This window comes from Acomys minous (assembly GCF_964271855.1).
Source record: "Acomys minous genome assembly, chromosome: 15".
In the NCBI taxonomy this organism is placed as follows: Eukaryota; Metazoa; Chordata; class Mammalia; order Rodentia; family Muridae; genus Acomys; species Acomys minous.
In genome coordinates, this window is record NC_140497.1 from 101,402,623 (window position 1) to 101,429,064 (window position 26,442).

Here is a 26,442-nt window from a genome sequence, read left to right on the forward strand (position 1 = left end):
GGGGGAGGTAAGCGGGGGCAGGGGGCGACGGAGAGGAGCAGGGGCAGCCAGCACCTACTGCCCCCGACCTTTGCACAGGCCACTTGGCACCTTTCCTGCCCCCAAAAAGAGTTTGAAGTTTGCTGGAGAACTCCATCTCCTTCCAACAGCCAAATCTCTTCCCGCCCCAGCTCCTTAGGCCTCACTTTCCTCAGTGGGAAACAAGCCAGTGCCTTCCCTGCCTCAGGGCCTGGGCTCGCACCGCATGAGGGCCACTTGGGTGATGTGGCTTCCTGGCTTTCCCCAGGCTGCCTCCCATTAAGTTTAGGTCAGTTAGCTCCTTAGAGAGTGGCCTCTCTCCTGCCAGGACCCTGGGTCACACAAGCCCCTTGGGGGTGATGACATCAGCCTTGCCCTCTGACCCGGCGGGCCCCAGCTGAGATGATCTCCCATGCCCCCCGAGAGCAGACACAGGGTGGACAGTGACTCCAGCACAGGGCGGATAACTGCCTGATTATTGTTGGTCACATGAATGACTCACAAAGCATCTTTGAATAATGAGGACTTTATCTAATTTATAGTTATATATATTTTTTTGATGTGTTTTCCCACATGAACGTCTGTGTATCACGAGCGAGTAGGGTGACTGCAGAGGCCAAAAGAGGCCATTGGTCCCCCTGGGACTGGAGTTACAGATGGTTGTGAGCTGTCACGTGGGTGCTGGGAATTGAACTCAGGACCTCTGGAAGAACAGCCAGCGCTCTTAACCACTGAGCCATCTCTCCAGGCCTCCTTTTTGTTTCCCTTTTTAAGACAGGATCTCATGTAGCCCAGGTTGACCTCAACCCCCTATTTGGCTCAAGGTGGACTTGACCACCTGATCCTCCTGTCTCTCCTTGCCAAGTGCAGGGACGATAGGTGTGCTCCATCACCCCAGAACTGGCCTAATTTTTGAGTTGGGTACAAACAGGCCTGAAACTCCTGGGCTCCAGCATCCGCCGGCCACAGGCCTGTCCCCAGCTCAGCACAGTGGGGAGTTTTCCAGCGGCTGCTCTTCCTAGGTGTCCTCCCCACACAGTAGGTAGGCCTCTGAGAGTCACAACTGCAGGCGGTCAGCGAACGGCAGCCTCTGGCTCACACTGCTCTAGAAGAGGAAGATGCATGGGTCAGCATTCAGCTCAACTGCAGGAGTGTGAAGGCAGCTGCCCCGACCTTGCCTGCCCCCATCTCACCATGGATACGGTATCCAGATTATGAAAAGACTGCACATCTCGGTTACAGTGTCTCACAGCAGTGAACACAGAGCCAATGAGTAAGGCAGACACAAGCAGACACACAGCGATCACCACGCCTGGGTTCCTGTGTGATGTGGAGATCCACTGGCTGCCTGCATCTGGGGAGAAGAAGGGGTCAGCCCTGGCCAAAGCCACGCCCCCAGCCCCTCCCTGGGGATCCTAGGCAGGAGCTCCACCCCTGAGCCACGCCCCCAGCCCCTCCCTGGGGATCCCAGGCAGAGGCTCTGCCCCTGAGCCACACCCCCGGCCCCTCACTGGGGGATTCTAGGCAGGGGCTCCACCCCTGAGCCACGCCCCCAGCCCCTCACTGGGGGATCCTAGGCAGGGGCTCCACCCCTTAGCCACGCCCCCAGCCCCTCACTGGAAGATCCTAGGCAGAGGCTCCACCCCTGAGCCACGCCCCCAGCCCCTCACTGGGGGATTCTAGGCAGAGGCTCCACCCCTGAGCCACGCCCCCAGCCCCTCACTGGGGGATTCTAGGCAGGGGCTCCACCCCTGATCCACGCCCCCAGCCCCTCACTGGAAGATCCTAGGCAGAGGCTCCACCCCTGAGCCACACCCCCAGCCCCTCACTGGGGGATCCTAGGCAGTGGTTCCAACTCTTGATTCACTGCATGGCCTAAGTTGTTTATAAGCAAGTATATAATTTCATATAGTTTTTATTTGTTTTTCTTTTTTTCTTTAAAAAAAATTTTTTTTTCATCAAGAGACAAGTTTCTGGCCCTGGCTGGCCTGGAACTCACTATGTAGATCATGCTGGCCTGCAACTCACAGAGACCCTCCTGCCTCTGCCTCCTCTGCTGGAATTAAAGGGGTGCACCACCACAACCAGATGGCTTGTTTTTCTTCTTAAAGAAAACCCGGGCCACCTACCATGTGGCCGGGGTTGGTCTTAAACTTGAGGTAACCCTCTAACCCTCTACCTCCTCCTCCTAGGTTTAGGAATACAAAACTGGGCCACCACACACAGCGACAACTAGATAATGCAACTTGTTTTTCTTGCACACGGCTGTGTCCTCAGAAGCCATCACACACTAGCCAGTTAATCAGGCCAGACAGCCGTATGGTAATCAGCTTTACCTGGCCACCCCCACACTCCCAAGCCTGTGTCGCCCCCTGCTGACTGGTCCCAGAACTGCTGTCAGCTCAGGTTCCAGCCAATTTGCCCCAATCCTTAACTTACACTCACCTAGGCCAGGACTGGGCACACTGGGCGTGGACAGGGATACGGTGGTCAGCGCAGAACTGGGGGAGCCAGAGCTGGGGAGAGAGGCTGTTTCTGGCTCTGTGTAGGCTGAACTTGGGTTTGGTTCTACGGAGCTGGAGTCTGGAGAGGAGGCGGTTTCCAGACTTGCAGTGGTGGAATCAGAGTGGGGCTTTGAACTTGGGGTGGTGGAGCCAGAGGTTGGGGTGGAGGAGTCAGGGTGCGGCTTTGAACTTGGGGTGGTGGAGCCAGAGGTTGGGGTGGAGGAGTCAGGGTGCGGCTTTGAACTTGGGGTGGTGGAGCCAGAGGTTGGGGTGGAGGAGTCAGGGTGCGGCTTTGAACTTGGGGTGGTGGAGCCAGAGGTTGGGGTGGAGGAGTCAGGGTGCGGCTTTGAACTTGGGGTGGTGGAGCCAGAGGTTGGGGTGGAGGAGTCAGGGTGCGGCTTTGAACTTGGGGTGGTGGAGCCAGAGGTTGGGGAGGTGGAGCCAGAGGTTGGGGTGGTGGAGCCAGAGGTTGGGGAGGTGGAGCCAGAGGTCGGGGTGGTGGAGCCAGAGGTCGGGGTGGTGGAGCCAGAGGTCGGGGTGGTGGAGCCAGAGGTCGGGGTGGTGGAGCCAGAGGTCGGGGTGGTGGAGCCAGAGGTTGGGGTGGTGGAGCCAGAGGTCGGGGTGGTGGAGTTAGAATGCGGCTCTGTTGTTGTCTCTGTTGCTGACCTTTCCCATAACAGTGTAAAAGCAACACCTGGGAGGGGGGAAGATGGGGCGTGTGTCTGTGCAGCCTGGGCTGGACTGCTGCGGTTCATGGTCCTCTTCAGCTGTGCCCAGAACGCCATGGCCTAGCTTTCTTACCTGGAGCTGCGCCCAGCTTGCACCCTGACTCCGGAAGCCGGAGTCCCGAGCGCCACCTGTGACTTCCGCTTTACGGAAGGGGAAACTGAGTCGCAGAGAGCATTACTCAACCCTGTTCCTCGAATGCAGGCACACACACACACAGACACACACACCCGCGCACCCTCATCCAGAACTTTCTAGAACCCTGAGTACTGGGAAGCCCTGACCTCGACTAGGACTTGAACTCTACCCCAAATGCTGGCCACACCCTCTGCCTCTGAGCCACGCCCACCTCTGCCCCGTCTGGGATTCAGGTCTCTGACTCACACCCTCCCTCAGGCTCCCTGCTTTACTTCCCGCTACCCGCGAAGCTCAGAGGCCATGGAAATCATTCCTGGTCTACCTCCTGGTATGACTTCCTCCCCAGATCCAACCAGGTGTGCAGGCCACAAGGTCACTCATCAGCTGCGTGCCCCGCCCACAGCCTTTGACCCACGCGTGATCACTCCGATCCTTCCTAGCCTCAGCCCCCCCCCCCCCCACAGTAGATATGAGGAAATAACATTGAGGTGCTGGGAGGGGGCGCTGAGCTGACCTGCCCACACCTCAGTCTCGCCCCCCCCCCCTTCCCCCGCAGCAATGGAATCTAGGAAAGTGGAAGCACACTGTGAGAAATTCCCGGGGAAGTGAAGTTGACGCAGGTGCCATAGTGGGCCCCAAGCTGAACAGAACTCTGGAGTAAAGTAAGGTTTTAAGTGAAAGGCTGGAACAAGTGAGTTTTGAAAGAGGAGGTGGTGGCAAACACCAGTCCTACTAAGTACCTAGCACCGAGCAGGTCGTCATGATTTACTGGAAAGTTAAACTGAAATGAGAGCGGAGCCGGGCACGGTGGCGCAAGCCTTTAATCCTAGCCCTCGGGGAGCCAGAGGTAGGACAGTATAAGTTGGAGGCCAGCCCCGTTGGTAGAGCGTAGAGCGAGTTCCAAGACTCGCCAAGGCTCTACAGAGGAAACCCTGTCTCGAAAAGCCTGGGGGAGGGAGGGATGGAAGGAAAAAAAAAAAAAGAGGAAGAAAAAAAAGAGAGAGAGAGTAGAGGCACTTGGGCCTCCAGGGATAAATGTGGGATTTTCGTACTGAAACCGTCGTCTATCATAAACTCAACTGTCTCAAGAAGTAACTGAAGGGGATTAGTCAATGAACAGAAAATGAGCCCTCATCCCTGGCCTGTCGCCCGGCGGGGGAGGGCGGGTCCTCACTACTTTTTGCATGGGGAGGGGCTGCGCTAGAAGCCCCTGGAATGTCAGGAAAGCCACTGGCCCCTGTCCCGGCTCAGGTGGCCCTAAGAGGTTGGCACCAACCCCGCTGGGTCTTGAGCCCTGTGTCCCCCGGCCCCGCTGGCCCCCGGAGCCACGCCCTTTCCCTCCACCAACTTACCTGAGAATGCAAGGATGACCGAGGAGTCTCCGGGTCTCGCTAGCAGCAGCAGGGCCAGCGCCAGCGGCAGCAGCCTGGAGCCCGCCATTCCTGAGGTCTGGCCAGGTTGCAGGTGCGCGGCCAGGCGACAGCGCCCCGCCCGCTGCAGGCGGGCAGCAGGAAGGGCTCTGGGGTTCCCTTCCTCCAGAGGACCCCGGCGCCTGCTCGGCCCTTGGCTGAACTGTGCTCCTGAATCTGTCAGGCTGCCTCAGGACACGCGGTCCCCCCTGCCTCCTCCCCACCCCACCCCCGTCACTCAAGGATACCTTTTCCGTGGCAGCCCCAGACCCTGGTCTCTCTGGCCGACAGGCTGCTCCAAGCTGGGCCCGAGGATGCCCTGCTCTCTCCTTCCCGCTAGGCGGAGATGGGCTTAGCACCTCGCCCCACAGAAGATGCAATTAGAACCTTCTTGCATTTTCAGAAAGAGGTCCTCTGGTGTACAGGCAGGCAGGTCCTCACAGGTTTTGTTGCTAATCTTTGTTTTTTGAGATAAGATCTCGCTGTGTAGCCCAGGTTAGGGGAAAACTCCTAGTGATTCTCCTGCCTCAGATACCCATGCTGAGATGACAGGTGTGTGCCTGTCACAGGTTGTTGTTTTGTTTGTTTGTTTTTTAGTTTTTTAGTTTTTCGAGACAGGGGTTCTCTGTGTAGCCTTGGCTGTCCTCAACTCACTTTGTAGACCAGGCTGGCCTCGAACTCACAGCAATCCGCCTGCCTCTGCCTCCCGAGTGCTGGGATTAAAGGCGTGCGCCACCACCGCCCGGCTGTCACAGGTTTTTATTTAGCTGTATTTCCCGTGTGTGTATGTGTATGTAAACATGCATGTGTGTTTATATCTGTTTGTGCATGTGCATATATGTGCTAGTGTGCATGTGCGTAACGTGTGTTGGTGTGTACGCACATGTGTGTATGTGTATATTTGTGTGTGTCAGGTGACAAATTGTGGGAGCCAGTTCTCCGCAGCATGTGCGTTGCAGCAAGCGCCTTTACACATCACTGGTCCCAGATGTGACTTTTAAAAGGGAGGTCATTAGCCATGTGACACACAGGATTAAAGGAATTGAGGTTCCCCAACCCTAGCTGCAGGAACATGGGCAATTGGGAGTCCTTGCCGCTGGCAGCTTCTAGAATTCCCCTGGTCCCTCCCTTAACTCAAGACCCGTGACCAGAGTCAGGCTGTACCATGCTTTATTCACAAGAGTCATGGGGCCACATGGCCACCATGGTGTCTCTGCCCACGGCCAGGAGCCTAGACTCTAGGCCAGTGCAGAGAATAAGCCCTTGAGGTGTGTTGTGAAGAGCTTCTGGAGAGGTTCCACGGGTGTCCTTTTCCCAGGAGCGCATCGGTGGTGAGGCAGCTTCGCGTATAGTGTCCCCTCCACGTGGCCTGGACCGTCTTGGCGGCCGACTGCTGCTGTCTGAGCTGGTGGCGGGTCCTGTAGCCCCTCCAGGCCGCCTGGATGACCGTGGCTGCTCTGTGTTGCTGTGTCGTTCGGGGACTCTGATGGCGCGCAGAGGCCCGCCGAGTGCCAGCCTGGACTGAGATGCCCTGGCCAAAGCCCTGCACCACGCGCGTGGACAGTGTGTGGCCGCACACGTGGCAGGTGCGTGGCTCAGACCCCACGAGCATCACGACACTGGGTGTACTCGCTACGCGGGGACCCAGGGACTGGCAGACGCTGCAGATGTCTGGCTGACAAGACAGGAAGCAGCGATGCTCCGAGCTGTTCCTGGTGTCCAAGTCCCCCTGGGCTCTGCCACGGGGCTCCAGCCACGCAATAGGGAACAGCACCTGGCAGGCCCGGGCCCGGCGAATACAGTAGCTGCGCCAGGCAGCCTGGATGATGATGGTGGCTCTGAACAACCTTGCCAGGTTCCGCCGCACACGGTAACCGCGCCAAGTAGCTTGGATGATGGTGGCCCAGTGGTGCCACACCTTCACGGTGCGGCGCACGAAGTAGCCGCGTGCACACGCCTGGATGGTGACCACAGCCTGCGCGACAACTCTCTCCATGGCCCACACCGACACCAGCAGCTCGGCCGAGGGCTTGCGGTCCAGCGCTGCTGCCTCTGCACCCGAGGGGTCCCACGGCTCGTGGCCCCGGCTGGGATGCCACGTGCCTTGGGGTGCCCCAGCGCGTGCTGTGCCTCTGACGGATGTGTTGGGGACTTTGGTATTCCATGACTGGCTAGAAGCCAGGCCTGCATCCACAGGGCCCTGGGGTACAGTGGGGGGTGGGGATATCTTATTATGGCCAGTTTTAGGGTGTGTAACAGGATGGGGTCTGAGGCCATGGGGTGCTGTGGGAACCTGGGAGCCCCTATCAAAGATAGTTTTGAGGCTTGTGACATGGCCTTTCTGGATGTAGGGTGTAGTTTTGGGGGCCTGGGAATGCCCACCAAGGCTTCTTTTAGGCATCCTGATATGTTGAAGTCTGTGGCCACTGAGCAAGGTGTGGGCTCTTTGGGGACCCCGATCTGAGCTAGTTTTAGGGACTGTGGCATGCTGTTTATGGCCGTGGGGTGCAGTGGGGATTCGGGAGCCCCCATCATAGCCAGTTTCAGGGCTGGTGATATACTCAACATTTTGGCCATGGGGCGTGCTGGAGGCCAGGGAACCCCCATTATAGCTAACTCTGGGGTCTGTGACAAAAGAGGGCTTCTGGCCCTGGTGTGAGGTGGGGGCCAGCACTGTTCTTCGCTGGCCAGCATGTCTGGTGTCCTGGGGAGCCTTGTTAAGGGATCTCTGGGAGCCGTTTGGTGATGACTCATAGCCCAGAGACACCTTTCGAACGCTCAGGCATGCCTTCGGTCCCCTCCCATCCCCTACACGGATGGCAGGTTTGATGCCCACCGTGGGTGGCCCTGAGGACTGCTTGTGACTGTCTGATGAGACCTGAGATACTGGTGTCAGGGGACGAGAGGGGGCTAATCTGTTAATGGAACTTTCTAGAAGTTCTGAGACAAGGCTGCCTTGGTAGGGTGGGGCGGGCTTTTTAACAGTGCGGGGCTCTTGGTGATAACCCTTGCTGTGGTCCTGAGGTTTGGCTGTCTTGGCACCACCAGGACTCACCTGGGGTGCCACTGGGGCATTAGAAGACAGGGGTTGGCTTGAACTACCATCCACAGGTGCCTCCTCCAGGCTCCGGACTCCCAGAACAGGGGGGAGGCTGGGGGGACCACTGTTGCTTTCTGAGGATAAGGACTGAACGGGGGTGATGCTCTTGGCTGTGGGGTGTTTGCCTATACCCTGTTCAGGGACAGCGGTCGCATTGCTGCCTTGGCCAGGAGCCTCCTCTCTCAACAGGGCCTTTGAGACTGTTTGGTCTTTGAGAACATTTTCAGCTGCCAGGCCCTGAGGTCCATGCCTCTCACGTCCTGGGGCACAGAGGCCCGCCCCTGGGTTGACAGACTCTCCGCTAAACACCGTGGCATCTATTTGTCCTGTCTTTGGCAGGGTCAGGTTGTCCATAGCCACAGGCTTTGCCAACCCAGGGTCTTGGCTACCTTGTGGGTCACTTGAAAAAACTGTGGGCGAGGGTTGTGGGTCTTGAGCCACTCTCTGGGCTTCTGGTGACATGGACAGGCTGGTGACATGGGGACCCTTCCAAGACTGTGCCTGATAGGGACGCGGACTGATTCCGACTAGCATGGACCCTGGAGTCACGCTACTTGCCACAGAATTGAGAGGCACGGTGGGGCCTGCCCCACTGGCCACAGAACTCGGGTGGTGGCCTTGAGCGTGGGAGCTTGGTGAGGAGTCTACTGCCGGCCTCAACTTCTCCCCATCATCAGTCTCTTGAGGTTGACTGGGGGTCACACCGCTAGCCGCAGAACCTTGAGGGAGGCTGAGCGCCACACCACAGACTACAGGGCCTCTGTGGGGACTCTGAGTCTCACTGTTAATGACTGATTCTGGAGGCAGGTTCTGAGCCAAGCCACCCGCCTTGGACTCTGAGGGGACACTCTGGGCCACGCCATCTGCTGTGGACTCTGGGGGAACGCTCTTGTCTACACCCCTGATCACAGACACTTGAAGGTTGAGAGTCTCACTTTCAACCATGGGCTTGGGGACCAGGGCCAAGGGCGCCTTTCCATCCACAGAACCTTGGACCAGGCCTGCACCCACAGCGCACACTGCTGCATCAGGAATAATTAGACCTGCATATTGGCAACTGGGTGGGACCACAGTGGTCGCAGAAAGGAGCTGGGGGTCCACTGTGACAGGAAGTTGGGCACAGGGCTGAGGGATGCTGGCGCCCAGCTGGTTTGGGAAGAGCTCAGATGGGATCTGCACACTGGGCACTGCAGCTGGGCACGGGCCCTGGGCCACACCTGCGGCCACGGCAGCCTGCTCTTGAGTCCAGTGGACATCTGCTGGCAAGACCCAGGCAGCCATGGGGGGTGATGGGTTGGCCCCCTGACATACACTTAAGTACAGTCCTGTAGCCAGAGGCCCCTGGGCCATTCCTGGGCCTACGCCCCTGAACCAAGCCTGACATGGCACACTGGCCCCTAAAGTCAGGCCACTGTTCTCAGCAGAAGCCACAGGAGGCTGGCATAAGGCAGGCGTGGGCTGAGCCATGGGGCTTGGGGACCCCTTGCTGGCCTGGGTTGACTCAGAGTGGACAGTGGAATCCTGAGCTATGGGCTGGTTCTTGGTATCTATCAGAGGGTTGTCCCCTGGGCTGCCACAGATCCCCAGAGATGGCTGACCTGCTGTACTCACTGCACACGGACTGGGCCTGGAGGTCTGGTTCTGAGCTGTACTGCTGTCTCCCTGTATGTGCTGCTGTGGGTCCATAGTTGGCTTGCTGACCCCGTGACCCATACCACACACCACGGCGGGTGGCAACAGGCTCAGGGCTCCCAAGCTGGCCACAGACACATTGGGAAGGTTAGAAAATATTCTAGGAGCCAAGTATGGGGAGCTCAGGTTGGGGGGAGCCCTGCTGGGCAGGGGCACCTGGAGCACCCCGGGGACCACACTGCTGCCTGTGGTTGGCTGACTGAGGTTTGGAGGTGCCCTGTTGGCCAGAGATACATGGGCCAGGGGTGGGGACATAACACTGACCACAAAAGGCTGGGCTAGGCTTGGAGACACACTGTGGGTCAGGGGTGGCTGCACGTAGTTTGGGGTTACGACTGTGGCCATACAAGGCTGAGTCAAGTGTGAAGGCATGCTGTAGGGCACACACGGTTGGAGAAAGTTTGGTGACACCCCAGCGGCTACAGATGTCGGGACTGAGTCTGTATGACCTGAATCCTGTGTGGGCATGGAGCAGCAGCCAGGTGGCAGCCAGCTGCCCACAGAAACCTGAGTGGGCCTTGGGGATCCGTGGACAGTGGTGGGTGCGTGGGCCTGGCTTGAAGATGCCATGGTGGTTGCTGCCTGGTTACTTAGGCTAGTAATAGGTGTCTGGATAAAGTCTGAGGGTATTCCAGAAGCCAGGTGTTGCTGGGCATAGGCTGGAGACCCATCATAGTAGAAAAATGGCTGACTAAACTTTGTAGGTGACCCATAATACATCAATGGTTCTGTCAGGTTTGGAGATGCCCCATTGTCCCTCGATGGGTGGGCAAGGACTGGGGACACAGCAGTGGACCCTGCGGGATGAGATGAACTCGGATGCTGTCTCGTGACCTCTAACTGTTGGCTTAGGCACGGAGATCCCTCACTGGCCTCAGGTGCCTGGCAAGAGCCTGGGACTCTCCCACCAGCCGGATCCAGCCCAGTGACCCCTCCTTTCGGTTTCTGGTCACTGGCACGGACCTGGCTCCTCCTATGCTGGGCTGCAGGTGTGTCCTGGGTCAGCCCCACAGACAGATCACAGTTGCTGTACTCAGACTCGCTATCCGAGTCCCAGCGGACATTAAGGGCAAAGCTGGTGCTATTATGGAACAGGAAAGGCTCAAGGCCCAGGGGTGGCCGCTGGAGAGCAGCAGGCCGTGTTTTCTGCAGCTGCCCCTGGGGCCTCTGCTTTGCTTTCTCGGCCTCTTTCAACACTGGCTTGGGGTCCCGCAAGCCGCCCTCCCTGCAGTCTTCTAGGACTTCTGAAGGAGGCAGGCTAGACGATGTGGAATAGCTGGCTGAGTAGCCGCTGCTCGGCAGGGAGCTGTGGGAGCCACTGCTCGCCTGGCCGCAGGCTGCAGAGCTACCCGAGTAGCTCTTGGCTAGCACGGTCTGCGGGTGCTGAGGGAGTGTGGCCACTAACTCATCCAGAAGGGACACGTGGTGACCAGTGGCTAGAGTCTGGGGGCGGGATGGGGTCAAGGGCGCTTGGGGGTGCCTCTCCTGTTTGGGGGTGGGCTTGCTGGAGACACTTTGCAGCTTAGGGTTTAGGTACACTGGTCCTGGCTGGTTACCATGCTGCTCGCCTGCTACGGTTCTCGATACGGCAGCTTTTTCCTTATTGTCTAGTCTGTGCCCTGACATTAGGACCTGCCAAACCATCTCCTTGGGCGATGGGCTGCGATTCCTGACTTTGGGAGAGCAACGGCCACAGGGAGTCACTTTCTGTATCCCCTGGTTTGGACACTGACACACATTGCCCTGGCAGGCGGTGGAGGGCCGCTGGGTCGTGGGAGACTTGCCACCACTCACGCCGCCTGAGTACTTGCTGGCTGCCCAGCTACCGTCTCGGAATGACATCCCTGGGTAGGACACCCTGCTGGCCACAGGTGGCTGATGGGAGCTTGGGCCTGTGCTACTGGTCACTGGTGGTTGGCCACTGCTTGGGCCTGCACCATTGGCGACAAGTGGCTGCCACGGAGCAGGAGGTGGCTGCTGGGAAGGCCTCTTGGGGACGTGGGGACCCTCACCACATGCCATGGTATCAAGATCCAGCAGCCTCAGGTAAAGCTCCTGGAACTGTGTGGGCATCATGACCAGGGGACACCGGTAAGTGCTGGTGACCACCCCTCTAGAAAAGGAACCTGTGGGGGACCGTGGCGAGCAGGGTGGCCTCTCCAACGTGGCCCCCTCCTTTTTCCCCAACAGGATCTCATTGGGCTGTCCCCAGGGCGAGCCCTCCCATAGTGGCCTGACCTTGCTACACCGTGCTTGCACAGGACCCACCGTAGGTCCCCACGCCACTGAAAGGCTCCCATTGTAGGTCAGCTCCATTGAGGCAGGTGCTGTGGTCATCCGACTCCCCACCGTTTTCGAGGTGGCCTTGGAGAAGGCGCCTGTCCTCTGGGCCATCTGGGCCAAGGACTGAGTGAAGACAGCACCCAGCTCTCCCTGGCACAGCGCCTGGCTAAGCGTGGCCCTCTCTTCTTCTGTCAAGGCCTTGCGCAGGACCTCGGCCAGCTTGCCCTGTGTGGCCTTGCTGAGTTCCGGACGTAGCTCACCGCGAGACAGGGCCCGGGACAGGGAGACACCCAGCTCACCCCATGACAGAGCCTTCATCAATGCCATTCCCAGCATGCCTTGAGGCAGAGCCTTGACCACAGAAGGTCCCAGGACCTCCCGGGACAGGGCCTGGCTCAGTGCTGTCCTTACTTCACCCTGAGAAAGTGTCTTGGCCAGGAGTGCCCGCAGGTCCTCGGGGGAGCCCACCATGGCCACCAGGTCTGCGCACAAGGCTGCAATGGATGCCGCCAGGTCTTCATGGCAGGACACTGACTGGGTGGGCGAAGGGGGCGGGGGTGGGGTCTGTGCCCGTCCACTGTCACCCCAGGATTCTGCATTGCACACAGGGTGTCCGGTGGGAGTCATCAGAGTTCCCAGCATGCCTTGGGTATCTGTGGCCAGTGACTGTGGGTTCTGCGTGGTCTTGTTTTGTGCATGGCTATGGCGCTGGGCCTGGGCCACACTCCTGTCACCTGGCTCAGCATGGGGTCCAGTGCTCAGTGTCCCAAAATGTTGCCACAATTGGACAGACGCCTTGGAAGTGCTCAGGACCTGTGATTGGGGCTTGCTGCTGAGTTCAGTGGCAGCGTGGGCAGCCAAGAAGCACTTGGCCGTTTCGGTTACCAGCTGAGCCTGAGACTGGGCCTTTGTCAGCCCCATGGGCACATGGACCTGCGGTGGAACCTTGGCCAGACATGTGATGAGCTGGGTCAGGGATGGAGCCTTGCTGAGTTTAGTGGGCGAACAGACCTGGCCCGTGGTCCTGGTGGCTTTGCTGTTTGCGGTCTTCGCATGCTCGGCAGAGGGGTGCAGCTGAGATGAGCTTCTTGTCGCCCCGTGGTGCTCGGGAGCAGAGGTGGGTGGGCATGCTCTTAGGTGTCCTTCAGGCGGGACAAAGGTCACCCCCAGGGAACACGCCAACGGGGAGGCCACAGCTGGGTACGGCGTGGCCATATGAGCCCGAGACACAGGTCTGGCCTGCTCACCAGAAAGTTGGGGCTGGGCTGGGAGTGACATCAGGTGTGCAGGCCGTGTCGAAGAAGGCAGGGCAGCAGAGGGACCTCCAGGTGGACACCGTCCTCCAGGTGGGCCAGTGGCCAGCCCGGATGACATGCAAGACTTGGGGGATACAGCTTTACAGAGGGGTGAGGATGGCGGGGGTCGGGGTGGCTGCTTTGGGGAGGAGGTCTTGGTCAGGGGCGCAGCCAGCTGGGCCTGGGATAGGGTCACACCCATCTCTTCAGGCATGCACACCTTAGAGTGAACTTTTACCATCCCTGCCTTCTGTTGGGTCTGAGGCAGGGGCTTGCTGCTGTCTTCTGTCACTTTTGTCCAAGACAGAGCCCTGGTTGAAACAACTGCATTAGTCCTGGGAGATGCTTCCTTCTTGGGGGCTCTTGGGGGCCCAGGCTTCATCTTTTCTACTTCCAATGGAGACCTGGCTGGAGACTTAAAAGCCACGGGGCCTGGATGTCCGTGAGGGCCACACCTGCCCTTCCCCTTGGCCAAGTGTGACTGAGAGGTCACTTTAATGACTGTCGTCTGCTTGCTGCTTACGGTGACCTTGGCCTTTGGGATGCTCAGGTGGACCTGGGATGGGATATTGGCCATGCCATGAGTCACCGAAGTTCGTGGTGAACCCCTCGGACTTGAGGCTCCCGCCACAGGGACCTGACACAGAGTCCTGAGCACTGCAGCCATGGAGCGAAGCTGAGCTGGGGTCTTAGTTATTATGGCTGCCAGGCGCGTCTGGGCTGAGAGCTTGACCTGGGGGCTCACTTGGGAGGAGCTTTTAGATGGAGTGGACACCGCACATGTCTGAGGTGGACCTTTCGTCACTGCACGCGTCTGGGGTAGGGTCTTCGTTGCCGGGAGCCCGGGGCCAGTCTGCACTGGGGCCTTATTGATGGGAGCCCCCAAGCGTGGTGAGGCCTTGCCTGTGGAGGTCACGGCAGACCCTGGGGGCGGCGCCCTGGCCATGGGGGCCACAGAACGCACCTGTGGAATGGTGCTAGAGAGGGAAGGGTTGGGTCGCACGTGAGCCAGGGGCCTGGTCATTGGAGGAATCGGGCAGGTTGGTGATTGCATCTTCATGGCTGTCCCTGGGGACGTGGGGCACGTCAGTGGCGCGCCCTTCGGTGCCGTGGGCATTGCAGCTGGGGATTTAGGGGCGGTAGCAGACACTGCAGACACCTTGGTAGGGGTCTTGCTGACTGGATATGGATGTGGTGGGGCCCTCGGGACACCTGCTTCAGCGTGGGCCTGGGTCTTCAGGGATCCATATCTCCCCGATGCTGCTGAATCCGGGGTTCCCACTTTGATGGTCTTAGAAGGCACGTGCCTACTCTTCCCGCTGTCCCCCTCCAAATGTCTGATCAGACTGGCGCTCCGGACAGTCTTGGTCACGATGCTGGGTTGATACTTGGGACCTGTGTGTCTGCCGGTCACTGACTGCTGTGGCTGGAGGCCACCTCTGGAGACTCTGCTGGCACAGGGACCTGGAGCTGCTGGGGCGTGTGAGGGGACCAAGTTGTCGGAGGACGGGAACTGGATCTTCTTACTCACCATGACGGGTGGCTGGTCCTCGGGTGCGTGAAAGCGCACCTGCTGTGGCGGGTGGTAGGGGATGTCGCCCTCCTCCTCCTTGGCTTTCCTCATGGTCAGCTTGTTGGAGTGCCTCAGTCGGCGTGTGCTGAAGCGCCGCCAGGCTTCCTGGATGGCCTTGGCCGCTGACATCTGGGAGAGTAGCTTCTGCCTCAGCCGGTAGCCCTTCCAGTTCGCCTGGATGACGGTGGCCGCCCGGGACACCATCATGTCCATCTCGTCCACCAGGATGTTCTTGAAGGCCTGACTCTCCACCACCGCCCGCAGGCGAGGCACCTGCTGTGATGGCGATGCTGACGGCGGCTCCTTGGGCAGATGGGAGTCATTGTGGGTCTGAGGACACAGCTTGGCCACTTTCTGTTGGTGAACTGGGCTCGGCTGAGGCCGGGAGAGGCAGGACGACGTGAGGTTCAGGAACTGAAGCTGAGCTGCCGGCTGCGTTGATGCCATTCCTGAGTGGGGCAGCAAAGCCTGGGGGGGGAGGGGCCACAGGGTGGGGTGTGGTGGGTAAGGGGGGATGGACAGACAGACAAAGGGATGGGTAAACAGACAGGAGGGTGGGTGGGTTGACTTGACGGATGGAAGGATTGATGGGTGAGCGGATGGTGGGTGCTTGGGTGCATGGGGAGGGTGGTGGGCGGTTGGCTGGGGCTTGGAAAGTGATGGGTGGGTGAGTGTGCTGACAAGTGGGTGGCTCACTGCATGGCGGGGGAAGAGGAAAGCACAATCCAGGGACACCAGTGGGTTTCTGCGGGACAGCAGGTGCAGAGAGTGGGGACACTACCCAGCAGCCCTTGGACCTATAACCTGGGCACGATGTACCTGTGTGGCAGGGCCCCGCTCCTCAGGGCAGCCCCAGCCATCTCCCCTCACCTTGGAAGGTCATGGAGTTGGAAAAGGAGCAGAAGGTGTGATCTCAGAAGCCAGCCTGTAAGAGGAGGCCACCTTCAGTTCTTCATTCCAAGAAATGTACACAGCAGTGCTCTGGGCTGGTTCTGTCAGAAATAGCAACAGGACAGGGGTTGTGACTCATGCCAGGCAAAGATGAAGATGGAGCGGGGAGGATGGTGAGGGGCAGGGTAGGGCTGGACAGACTGGAGAGGACAGAGGGGGCAGGACACCCCACAGGAAGGGCCCAGGACAACTTCAGTGTTGCTTGATGGTTAGCACCTGCACTTGGTGTCTGCATAACAGGGATTAGGGCAAAAGTAACCTTTATTCTCCTGGCTCACTTGTTGTCAGAGGCTCACTGCCTCCTGCGGGCCTAGGCCTAGTCACGGAAGCTTCTAGCCTCCACATAATCTAATCTAGGCCTAGAATCCTTTAGCCTCTGAGACTTACTGCTGAATAAGCTCACCCTTACTTGTTCTTGTTATGATCCCAAGTGTGGGATGGGGAACGGTCTTATGAGAGAACAGGTAAGGTTAATCCACTAGAAGACAAACCACCTCGTGCTTACGGGAGCTTGATTGTTGCCAGCTGAAAAGATCCTGTGAACAGACTCTGGGAGGAGATATATAAATGAGGCCAGAACTGGAGGCGGGGCCTTTGGAGACTTGGGATAGTTTTGGCTGTTCATCGCTCCACTTCAAGATGCTCCTAGAGAGAACTGCTCAAGGGAAGGCTTCGGGGCTCTGGGCTCTGGCTGAGGATCTGGGTTCTGGTTACTCCAGGTTCCAGCAGAAGAAATCCTGCTGATTACACCAGGAGAATTGTTCCTCGGAACTGATATCCTTACGGTTTTGTTATTGTATTCTTTAATCTCCTTTTCCTATTGTTTAGGTTAGTCGGGTTATAAGTGAGGTGCTCTCGGTTAATTAGTTCGTAATGAAATATATTGGTTAAGAAAACTGAGCCAGCCGAGCGTGGTAGCGCACTTGCCGGGCGTGGTGGTGCACACCTATAATCCCAGCACTCGGGAGGCAGAGGCAGGTGGATCACTGTGAGTTCGAGGCCAGCCTATTCTACAAATTGAGTCTAGGACAGCCAAGGCTACACAGAGAGACCCTGTCTCAAAAAAACAAAACAAAACAAAACAAAAACAAAAAACACACACACACACACACAAAAACAAAAACAGAAAACCCTGTCTCGGAAAACAAAAACAAAAAAACAAAACAAAAAACAAAAGAAAGAAAGAAAGAAAGAAAGAAAGAAAAACAAAAGAAAACTGAGCCAACATGCTTTGGGCACCATGGGTAACTTAAGTTCTAATGTTGTAGAGGAAGATAATGGTTCTCAAGAGATAGTAATGCTTTTTCAGGGTGTCAGCAAAATCGTAGCTGCTGTTACAAAGTCCTTTCCTGTCTTATACCCAGACGGAATCTTTTGTTTTTTCTTGTCTTTTTACTGAATAACATATTTAAAAGGTTTGGAAGAAAGACCGATAAGATGCAAAAAACCAGAAGGGTCAGTAATTCTATCCTTCTGGAAAAATGGCAGAGTTGGCAGTACAACTAGAAAATTTAAGATAGAGGTTGTAGGAAATAGAAAACAAATGGCACTGTTGATGAAGGAGAAAAACCTGGTAACTGAGAGCGTGTGCTTTCCACAACTGCTGCCCCGCCATGCTCCACAGGCCAGGTGGTCAGAGCACCAGCGTGTGGAAGGGGGCGGAGAGGCTGTAAAACAAACAAACAAAAACAAAACAAAACAAAAAACCCCCACAGGAACAGGAGAACAGAAAAACAAAACAGTCTTTGGAGGAAAATGTTCCCATAGAGGAACCCCCTTGAGTCACACCATCACCACCAGCTTTTCCAGTTACTGTAAGGCGCGTGCCTGCTCAGAGTGGAGCTGAGGGTTATGATGAGATGGCACGGAGTCCAATAGATATGTTAGATTTAAAACATTTTAAGGAATCTATCATCAGGTATGGACTACATTCCACTTTCGTCGAAGAAATGTTGAACAGTTGGGCCACACAGCATACACTTGCTCCCCAAGATTGGAAAAGTTAGGTTTCAGCAGTATTAGAAGCTGCACAACAGCTGCGGTGGTTACCATGGTGACGAAGGGAGGCAGAGAGAATAGAACAAGAAAATAGGAGAAGGGACATAAATGTTAGTAAAGCACAATTGCTTGGGGAAGGGCGGTATGCTGACTTACGACAACAAGTCCAATGTGATGACACGGTGATCGAACAATGTCCCGCTACAGACCTAAGAGCTTGGGACCTGGTGGAGGAACCTGATAAGACAACCATTCCTTTTACTAAGACATTTCAAGGGCCTGGGGAGGCCTTCACAGAATTTTTGCAGAGATTGGGACCAGCGCTAGACGGAGCAATAGCAGATGCTGACACCAAAGAGGCATTGAGAATCATTATGGCATATGAGAATGCTAACACGGAATGTAAGAGGGCAATCAGGCCCTTAAAGGAAAGAGGAGCTCCATTAGGTGAGCGGGTAAGAGAGACAGTTAATATTAGCTTCCCAGAACATCAAAACAATATAGCAGGTCAAGCTATGGCCAGAGGTCCCAGACATCATGACACCCGGTGCTTTAAGTGCGGCAGACTTGGTCATGTACAAAGAAACTGTAAGATTAAAAGTTTCAGGCCTCAAAATAACAGAGGCACTAAATCTGGAGTAAATGATACTCGTAGGGCAGAACAAGGAACGTTTTGCCGTGATGATTATGAGGTGCCAAGACTTCCAGAGTATTGTAGCCAATGTGGAAAAGGGAAACATTAGTCTAGGGATTGTCAATCCAAAAGAGATGTGCAAGGTATATCTTACTGGTGGGAAACGGTAGAAGGGCCCATCAGCTCGGGGCCCCAACAACAACAATACAAGCTGAATTCCCCAGGCCAGTCCAGAAGTAACAGACTCACAGGAAAATGGGAATTAGGTATTAGTGACCTAATACATGCTACTGAAGGCAGCGCAGCCTTGGATCTGGCCTCAGATATATCTACTATATTATCTCCACAGGTTGACTGTTACAAACTGAGTAGTGGTATTAACAGCCCTTTACCTTTAGGGACAGTAGGAATGGTTCTGGGAAGAAGTGGATTGACTTCTCAAGGTCTTATTGTGCATCCTGGTATTACAGATGGGGATTGTAAAGGCAAAATAAAAATCATGGCATGTGGAAAGAAGGAGCTGCAAATTAACGCAAGGGATAGAATTGCTCAGCTATTGCTGTTTCCCTACATTAAGGGCAAAGTTGCTCCAGTAGAACGGACAGGTGCATTCGGAAGTACAGGGAACCGTGTGTTCTGGCAAACAATGGTTAACGATCAGAGACTTAAATTGATAATACAAATGGACGGTTGGTGTTGAATTACAAGGTTTGGTGGATACCAGCGCTGGCATCACAATTATTTCAAACAAGCGTTGGAATCCGAGTTGTCCACTTCAGAAGGTTTATACTGAAATTATAGGGATTGGCAAATTATGTCAAATACAACAAAGTGTACGGTGGCTTAAGTGTGCGGGACCAGAAGGCCAGACAGGGAAGCTGAGACCCTGTGTGGCTCACATACCCATAAACCTATGGGGAAGGCATCTCTTACAACAACGGGGAACTCAGATTAATATTCCTGCCATCGCAGAGGTAAGCAACGAGGAAGCTAGGGGTTAAACGGCACGTGCTTCTGGGAAGGTATTAAAATGAATAATCAGGAGCAACCGCAAGCTGTGTCCATTGTCCGAACTCAGACAGGTACTGGGTGTCCAAATTTATAAGAGGGGCCACTGCTGATGTGCCAACAGCCTTGCCCCTAAAATGGATCTCAAACAGCCCTGTGTGGCAAGAGCAGGGGCCCTTAACAAAGGAAAAATTACAGGAGCTTCATCATCTAGTACAAGAGCAGCTAGAGGCTCAGGATACAGAAGAGTCTACCAGCCCCTGGAATTCCCCTGTTTGTGGTGAAAAGGGAGTCAGGAAAATGGACGATGATAACAGATTTGAGAGCGGTAACTAAGGTGATCCAACCAATTTATAGCCTGGAATTCCTCTACCTTCCCTGATACCCAAGTCTTGGCCTATAATAGTAATCGATTTAAAAGATTGTTTCTTTCCGATACCTTTGCATGAGAAGGATAAGGAAAGGTTTGCTTTCTCAATACCTACACTGAACAGTAGTGGTCCAAGGAAGCGATACCATTGAAAGGTGCTCCCACAGGGAATGTTGAATAGCCCAATGTTATGCCAAAATTTTGTTAGAAGACCATTAGAAATACTTCATAAGCAGTTTCCTCAATCTATCATTTACCATTACATGGGTGATATTCTGTTGGCTGATTCTGATTCGGAGACTTTAGAAAAATGTTTAAAGAAGTACAAAGCATTCTGTCATGCTAGGGATTACAAATTGCCGTAGGGGGGGGGGAAACAAAGAGGAGATCCAATTACCTATTTAGGCTACAAGATAATTGAACAAAAAATTAGACCCCAGGGCTGGAGAGATGGCTCAGCGGTTGGGAGCACTGACTGTTCTTCCAGAAGACCCAGGTTCAAATCCCTGCACCCACATGGCAGCTCACAACTCTCTGTAACTCCAAAATCTGACACCCGTAGACATACAAGGCACATAAAATAAAAATAAATAAAATTTAAAAAATTAGACCCTAAAAGGTACAGATCCATAGAGATCAATTACAAACACTAAATGATTTTCAAAAATTAATGGGAGACATTAACTGGTTAAGGCCTACTGGAGGGTCCCAAGGACACATGTGGAACAGGTGGAGTGGGGCGGGTGCCCATGTGGGGAAGAGTGGGAACTGAACGCACACGTCCAGGGCACGCTCACTCACTCAGCACACCATCCACAAGTGCAGAGCCGCGAGCTGGCTCAGTGTGGGGAGTGACTGCGGCCAAGGCCGATGACACAGGTTCTCCCTTGATCCATACACCTAGCGCATGCGCCTCTCCACACACAAGTTAATACGTGTCAATCAAAAAAAAAATTAGGCTGGGCGGTAGTGGCACACGCTTTTAATCCCAGCACTCGTGAGGCAGAGGCAGGTGGATCGCTGTGAGTTCGAGGCCGGCCTGGTCTACAATGTGAGTCCAGGACAGCCAAGGCTACACAGAGAAACCCTGTCTCAAAGAAGAAAAAAAAATTAGGCCAGGGCTAGATTGGCTCAGTGGTTAACGGCACTCAAGGTTCTTGTCGAAGACCTGGGTTCAGTTCCCAGCACGCACAGGAGAATTCACAATGGTCTGTAACTCCAGTCCCAGGGGATCAGACGGCCTCTTCCGGCCTCTGTAGGCACCAGGCACACATGGGGTGTACACACACACATGCAGGTAAAGCACCAGAACATACCATTTAGAAAACAAAACAATGGGCTGGAGAGATGGCTCAGAGGTTAAGAGCACTGTCGGCTCTTCCAGAGGTCGTGAGTTCAATTCCCAGCAACCACATGGTGGCTCACAACCACCTATAATGTGATCTGATGCCCTCTTCTGGCCTGCAGATAAACACACAGGCAGAGTACTGTATAATAACAGATAAATACATCTTAAATAAACAAAACAAACAAAAAAACAAAACTAGACCGGTCCTGGCAGCACACAATCTCCGCACTCAGGAGGAGGCAGAGGCAGGAGGATCTCTGTGAGTTCAAGGCCAGCCTGGGCTGGGCCCCAGACCCTGTCTACATAGATAAACTATAGTCAGACCAATGATCCTGCTTTAATTTTACTACCAAATACGCACCTTAAACACAAAGACCTGATTGTGTTTGACATAAAGGAACAAAGACAAATACACCAGGTGACAGGCTGAGAGCCGAGTATGGTCATGGCTGTGTTCCCGTCTGAGGGACGTAAGTCTCATGCCCACAGAAGAGACACACTCAGACAAAGCAACAATAAATACATCCGCACCTAATAACACAACCGCAAAACACATAAAGCAAAAAAACGGTAGTATGAAAAAGATAGACTAAAAAAAAAAGAAAGAAAGAAAAAAAGAAAAAGGAAAAAGAAAAAGATAGACTAAAAAAAGAAAAAGGAAAAAGAGACTAAAAAAAAGAAAAAAAGAAAAAGGAAAAAGAAAAAGATAGACTAAAAAAATAAAGAAAAAAGAAAAAGGAAAAAGAAAAAGATAGACTAAAAAAAAGAAAAAAAGAAAAAGAAAAGAAAAAGACTAATCCACAACCAGCATTAGAGGGGTTTAATTCGTTTTTCTTTGTGAGTAGGGTCTCTCTCTGTAGCCCAGCTGGCCTAGAAATCACAGAGATCCTCCTACCTCTGTCTCCTGAGTGCTGGGATTAAAGGCCTGCACCACCACATCTGGCTATATTTAATTTTTTTTACATGTTTACCTGTGAGCATGTATGTGTGACTGCTGTGGTTACACACGTGTGCAGTCACTCAAGTGGTTTTGTGGGCGTTGGGAATGCAGACAGCTCCGGGAGCTGGAGTTACAGGATGCTAAGCGCCACCTGCTGTGGGTGCTGGGAACCCACAAGTCCTGAGCAGCGCTGAGCCCTCTCTCAAGCCCTGAGTGCACCAGCAGCAGCTGTACAGGGGGCTTTCAAAGGCCTCTGATTGATTGATTATTGGAGCAAACAGAGCCTGGGAACAGAATTCCCGTACCGCGCTGGCACACCACACCTGTTCTCAGCCTTAGAACACGTAAAAGGCGCTGGGTGTGTGGTGGCGGGCAGACCTCTGAGTCTGAGGCCAGCCTGGGTTACGCAGCGGCACCCTGTCTAAGGAAAATGAAAGAAAAGAAACCAAGTGAAAGAGCTATAGTTAGTTAACCTATTCACGGTCACTACAGGGTCCACAGCAGAAACTGGCTCACTGAGTCCAGGGAGCAAGGGTGACCACCAAGCCCTCACCTTCAAGACAGGTCCCAGGGGTGCCGTCAGTCCTGGGGTGGTCACGGTGTCCCCCGGGTCTTCAAGACACCCCTGGCTTCAACCCCGAGCCAGCACGGGGTCAGCAACCGAGTGCCCATTCTTTGTACCCTGCAGCCCAAACTATCCTCTTTATTCAAACCCCAGAAGTCATCTGTGCGGGGGGGTGGGGGTGGGGTGGGGGTGGGGTGGGAGCAGGGCTGTGAGAGGCACCCCCAGATGCTGGGAGGGGCTGTTGGTAAGCTCACAATCAGTAACTGTCATCACAGGAGGTGATGCTCCCATCACAGGGAGGAGTGCCTGCGACTCAGAGGGCTCAGACGCTGGGAACCGAGGAGCTGACGTGGGCATGCAGCTGTGGCAGAGCATCAGTGAGTATGTGAGACGCTACTAGCACCCCGTAAAATCAGGCATGTTGGTATGAGGCAGGGGGAGTGTTGTGAGTTCCAGGACAGTGTGGGCTACAAAGCTGGATGTGGTGGGAGGCAGGATCAGGGATTCATGGCCATCCCCACATACAATGAGCTCAAGGCTAGCCTGGGCTACATGAGACCCTATTTTTAAAAAATTTTAAAAAGCCACCAAGTGATACAAGACCTGGTGAGAGAGTGCAGAGGGAGGAGAGAGAGAGAAACAGGATTGTGGGGTGGGAACAGAAAATGGATAGGCACCAGGGCAGGCGAGGGGCAGTTGTGAGCACATCTCTGAGACCTTGTGTTCCCTGCCAGTCATGCACGGCAAGCCCACTTTACCTTGGTGCTGGAGAAGGAAAAACAGACCTGCCAGGTTGGTGCCCAACGGATAGAGTGACATCATGGCTTAGGGGACCCCAAACCCTGCTCCCCAGAGAATAAACATTCTTGGCAAGAGCTGGGTGACAGGCAAGAGTGGCACCCCACAAGCCACTTACCTGTCCCCAGAGCTGAAGCCACCAGCCCCAACGGTCGGCCTTGGTACCCTACTATCTGAGTGTCTTTATGACTCACAGCTGAGTTCCAGCCAATCCCCAGTGGAATGGAGCGGGAAGGTTCTAGAATGTGGAACTGGGCCCTCCCCCTCTCCCCAGAGGACAAGGTGCTCTGAGCGGATGATGAGCCGGGTGGTGGTGGCTTGAGCCTTTAATCCCAGCACTCGGGAGGCAGAAGGATTGCTGTGAGTTCGAGGCCAGCCTGGTCCACAATGGGAATCCAGGATGGCCAAGGCTACAGAAAGAAACCCTGTCTCGAAAAACAAAAACACAGCCCGGAATGAGAATTTGGGCTCTGAACATAAAGGTGACCCCCCCTCAGCCTCGCCCCTTGTTTCTGGAGGGAGGTCTGTCACCATCTGGTTGTGTGTATGGGGGGGGGGGTGTTATCTGCTGAGACTACAAGATGGCTTCACATGCCTTGGCAGGTCATGAAAAGACATGCGAAGCCTCACATGGCCCATAGCAGTCAAACTCACTGGAGTTTATAGCAGGGTGCTGTTGAGTTCCAGGCCAGCCTGGGCTACATATGGAGACCCTGTGGAGAGGAAAAAAAAAAGTGGGCATGGCCTGTGAGCCGCAGCCCTGGGAGGGGGTAGGTGGAGTGAAGCCAATGTTCTGGGCCACCTCCCCAGGCTGGGCTAGCATCCAACATGAGTCACAGCTGCACAGGCCAAGGCTGACACACACCTTGGCCTGTACACAGCAGGCTCAAGCCAGAACCACTTAGCTTGTCCAAGAGGCTGCCAGAGCAAGGTCTCTATGCAAGGAGCAGACCACACAACCCTGCGGCTTTTCCTGGCCTCTCTCCTCTGCCCCTTAGCTGTTCTGAGCACTTCTGGTGAGCCTATTACATTCCTAGGTAGTCATAGCCTGTGTGACAGATGAGGAAACTGAGAGATGTACCTGAACTGCAGTGCCAGCCTCTTATTGGCAAGGAACAGAGCCCAGAGCCTGGGTACCGTAGGCGCATGCATAATCTGTCACCGAGTCCTTGGTGTTTTAATACAGGCTCCCTAGTAGCCCAAGCTGGCCTGGAAATCATCCTTCGGCCTCTACATTCTAAGTGCTTGAGTCACACACACGCTTGCTGTACCCAGCCTTGCTCACATCAGTTGACTAAACACACTCCCAGCGTCAACAAAACGTCATCGGGCCACGTGGTAGCATGCTCCTTTAGTCCCAAAGGCTAGCAGAACTGAGTCCGAGGCTAGCCTGGGCTACATAGTGAGACCACCCCCCAACACACACACACTCCGCCTCAACACAGATCTTATAAAGACCCATCCAGCATTACAAGGCAGAACACCACGGACGCTGGCACACTGGACCCCAGCACTCCTCAGGCCAAGGGAGAAGTCAGAGTTCAAATTCCTACTGGGCTGTTCACAGTATGCGCAACCAGCCTCCCTGGGCGGGTGCTCTGTAACACAAATACACTGATCTTGGCCCTTTCCAAGAGCACTAGGGAGGAGGGAGCCAAGGCCAGGACACTCCCATTGCACAACACGCCAAGTTAGGCCAAGTTAGAGCGTGTGGCCGCTGCAAAGCTAAACGGTACCCAGGCTGGGATGCTAAGTGCCTGCAGCTGAGGAGATGCCTGCTGAGACTAGACAAAGCCCATCCTGCATAAATGGGCTAACCCTCCCGGCACCCAGGAAACCTCCAAACCTCTGCTCAAGGGCCTTTCTCATCAGTGGCCTTTGGTTTTCTAGACAAGGTCTGGTTCTGTAGCTCAGGCTGGTCCAAGATGGGGGAGCCTCCTGTCTTAGCCTCCCCAGTGCTGGGATGAGGCCGGCACCACCAAGCTGGACTTACGTTCTGAGTGGGCAGGCAGGTTGGGAGCAAAGACGCCAGGAAAGAAAACACAGACTTTGTAGCCAAGGAGTGGTACCCAGTGGCTTGCAGGGCTGTCTGTGTACACTTGTCCTCCACTAGAATTTACCATGTGATCTTAGGACCCATGGTGACTCCCTGAGCAGAGGCTGGATCCCACGACCCAGGGTCAGATGTCCCCTCAAAGGCAGAAGGCTGGGGCTGAGCTGGATGACCTTTCCTAGTGTACTCTAAGCTCTACGCGCTCTATCACCACCACTGAAAATACAGTGCAAAAGCTGTGGACGTGGTGGCATAGTGCTGCACCGGAGGCAGAGGCAGGGGATCCCTTGAGTTCAAGGCCAGCCTGTTCTATATAGCAAGTTTTAGAATAGTCAAGACTACATGGAGTGAATCTGTCTCAAAAAAAACAAAACAAAAAAGCAACAAAATACCAAACAAACAAAAAAGGGAGGTGTGACTCAGGCCAAGTGCTCATTGCACAATGTCTCTGAAAAGTAAATTTCCTCAAAATAGGAGAGCAGCCTCAGATGGTGCCACAGCCTTTAATCCCAGCACTTGGGAGGCAGAGACAAGCGGGTCTCAGAGTTCGAGGCCAGCCTGGTCTACAAAATGAGTCCAGGTCCAGGACAGCCAAGGCTACACAGAGAAACTCTGTCTTGAAAAACCAAAACCAAAACCAAAAGAAAAGAAATGAAAAAAAGGGAGGGGGGAGCAGGTGCTGGGAGAAGGTGGCATGCCAGGTAGATATTTAAATGTTACCACTTTCCTCATGGTCTTAGAGAGAAGGCTTTGGGCCTGAGGCACCTCTAGAAACCAACAAAGGCGAATAAAATATATTGAGCAGACAGCGAGCCCAGCACCATTCTGTAAGAATGACACCCGGATGGAGACAACTCCCAAGAACTGAGGCCCCCCAAGGGTTAGGAAAGCATGCTTGCACTTCGTTTCCCCAGTTTCAACGCCCTCCTTCCCCAAAGAATACACCAGCAAAGCTGCCTAGGCTAGCCCAGGGGCCCGGAGTCTGGGTGCCACCTGGACCCGAGCGGACTGCGTGCACCTAGGTGGCGCTCGCTCGCTG

The 26,442-nt window shown here is 54.9% G+C and overlaps 2 protein-coding genes across 6 annotated transcripts; both read right to left on the reverse strand.

Moving 5' to 3' along the window:
• Positions 1–510: 510 nt before the first annotated feature.
• CIST1 (colon, intestine and stomach enriched 1) lies at positions 511–4,898 on the reverse strand. The gene is made up of 4 exons (XM_084759472.1): positions 4,739–4,898; positions 2,464–3,216; positions 1,212–1,372; positions 511–1,123 (listed from the first exon to the last, which is right to left on the reverse strand). Exons 1-4 carry the CDS (start codon positions 4,824–4,826, stop codon positions 1,076–1,078), a joined length of 1,050 nt encoding a protein of 349 aa, XP_084615598.1. The 5' UTR covers positions 4,827–4,898; the 3' UTR covers positions 511–1,075.
• A 1,057-nt stretch (positions 4,899–5,955) lies between these two features.
• On the reverse strand, positions 5,956–26,442 carry IQCN (IQ motif containing N). Of its 5 annotated transcripts, none has more exons than XM_084760264.1 (4): positions 22,541–22,724; positions 15,609–15,730; positions 11,856–15,206; positions 5,956–6,995 (listed from the first exon to the last, which is right to left on the reverse strand). In XM_084760264.1, exons 3-4 carry the CDS (start codon positions 15,183–15,185, stop codon positions 6,027–6,029), a joined length of 4,299 nt encoding a protein of 1,432 aa, XP_084616390.1. In that variant the 5' UTR covers positions 15,186–15,206; positions 15,609–15,730; positions 22,541–22,724; the 3' UTR covers positions 5,956–6,026. The 5 variants fall into 5 exon arrangements, with proteins under 5 accessions (XP_084616390.1, XP_084616389.1, XP_084616387.1 ...); XM_084760263.1 differs by having other exon boundaries at positions 11,826–15,206; XM_084760261.1 differs by lacking the exon at positions 22,541–22,724 and adding an exon at positions 23,469–26,442 and having other exon boundaries at positions 5,956–15,206.

Excerpts from the sequence above, each read along its gene's own strand:
- CIST1 (XM_084759472.1), bottom strand. The coding sequence starts at position 4,826 with ATGGCGGGCTCCAGGCTGCTGCCGCTGGCGCTGGCCCTGCTGCTGCTA. Across the intron at positions 3,217-4,738 it reads GGTCATCCTTGCATTCTCAG|GTGTTGCTTTTACACTGTTA; the intron begins GTAAGTTGGTGG and ends CCCCCCTCCCAG. Across the intron at positions 1,373-2,463 it reads TGTGCCCAGTCCTGGCCTAG|ATGCAGGCAGCCAGTGGATC; the intron begins GTGAGTGTAAGT and ends TCTTCTCCCCAG.
- IQCN (XM_084760261.1), bottom strand. The coding sequence starts at position 15,185 with ATGGCATCAACGCAGCCGGCAGCTCAGCTTCAGTTCCTGAACCTCACG.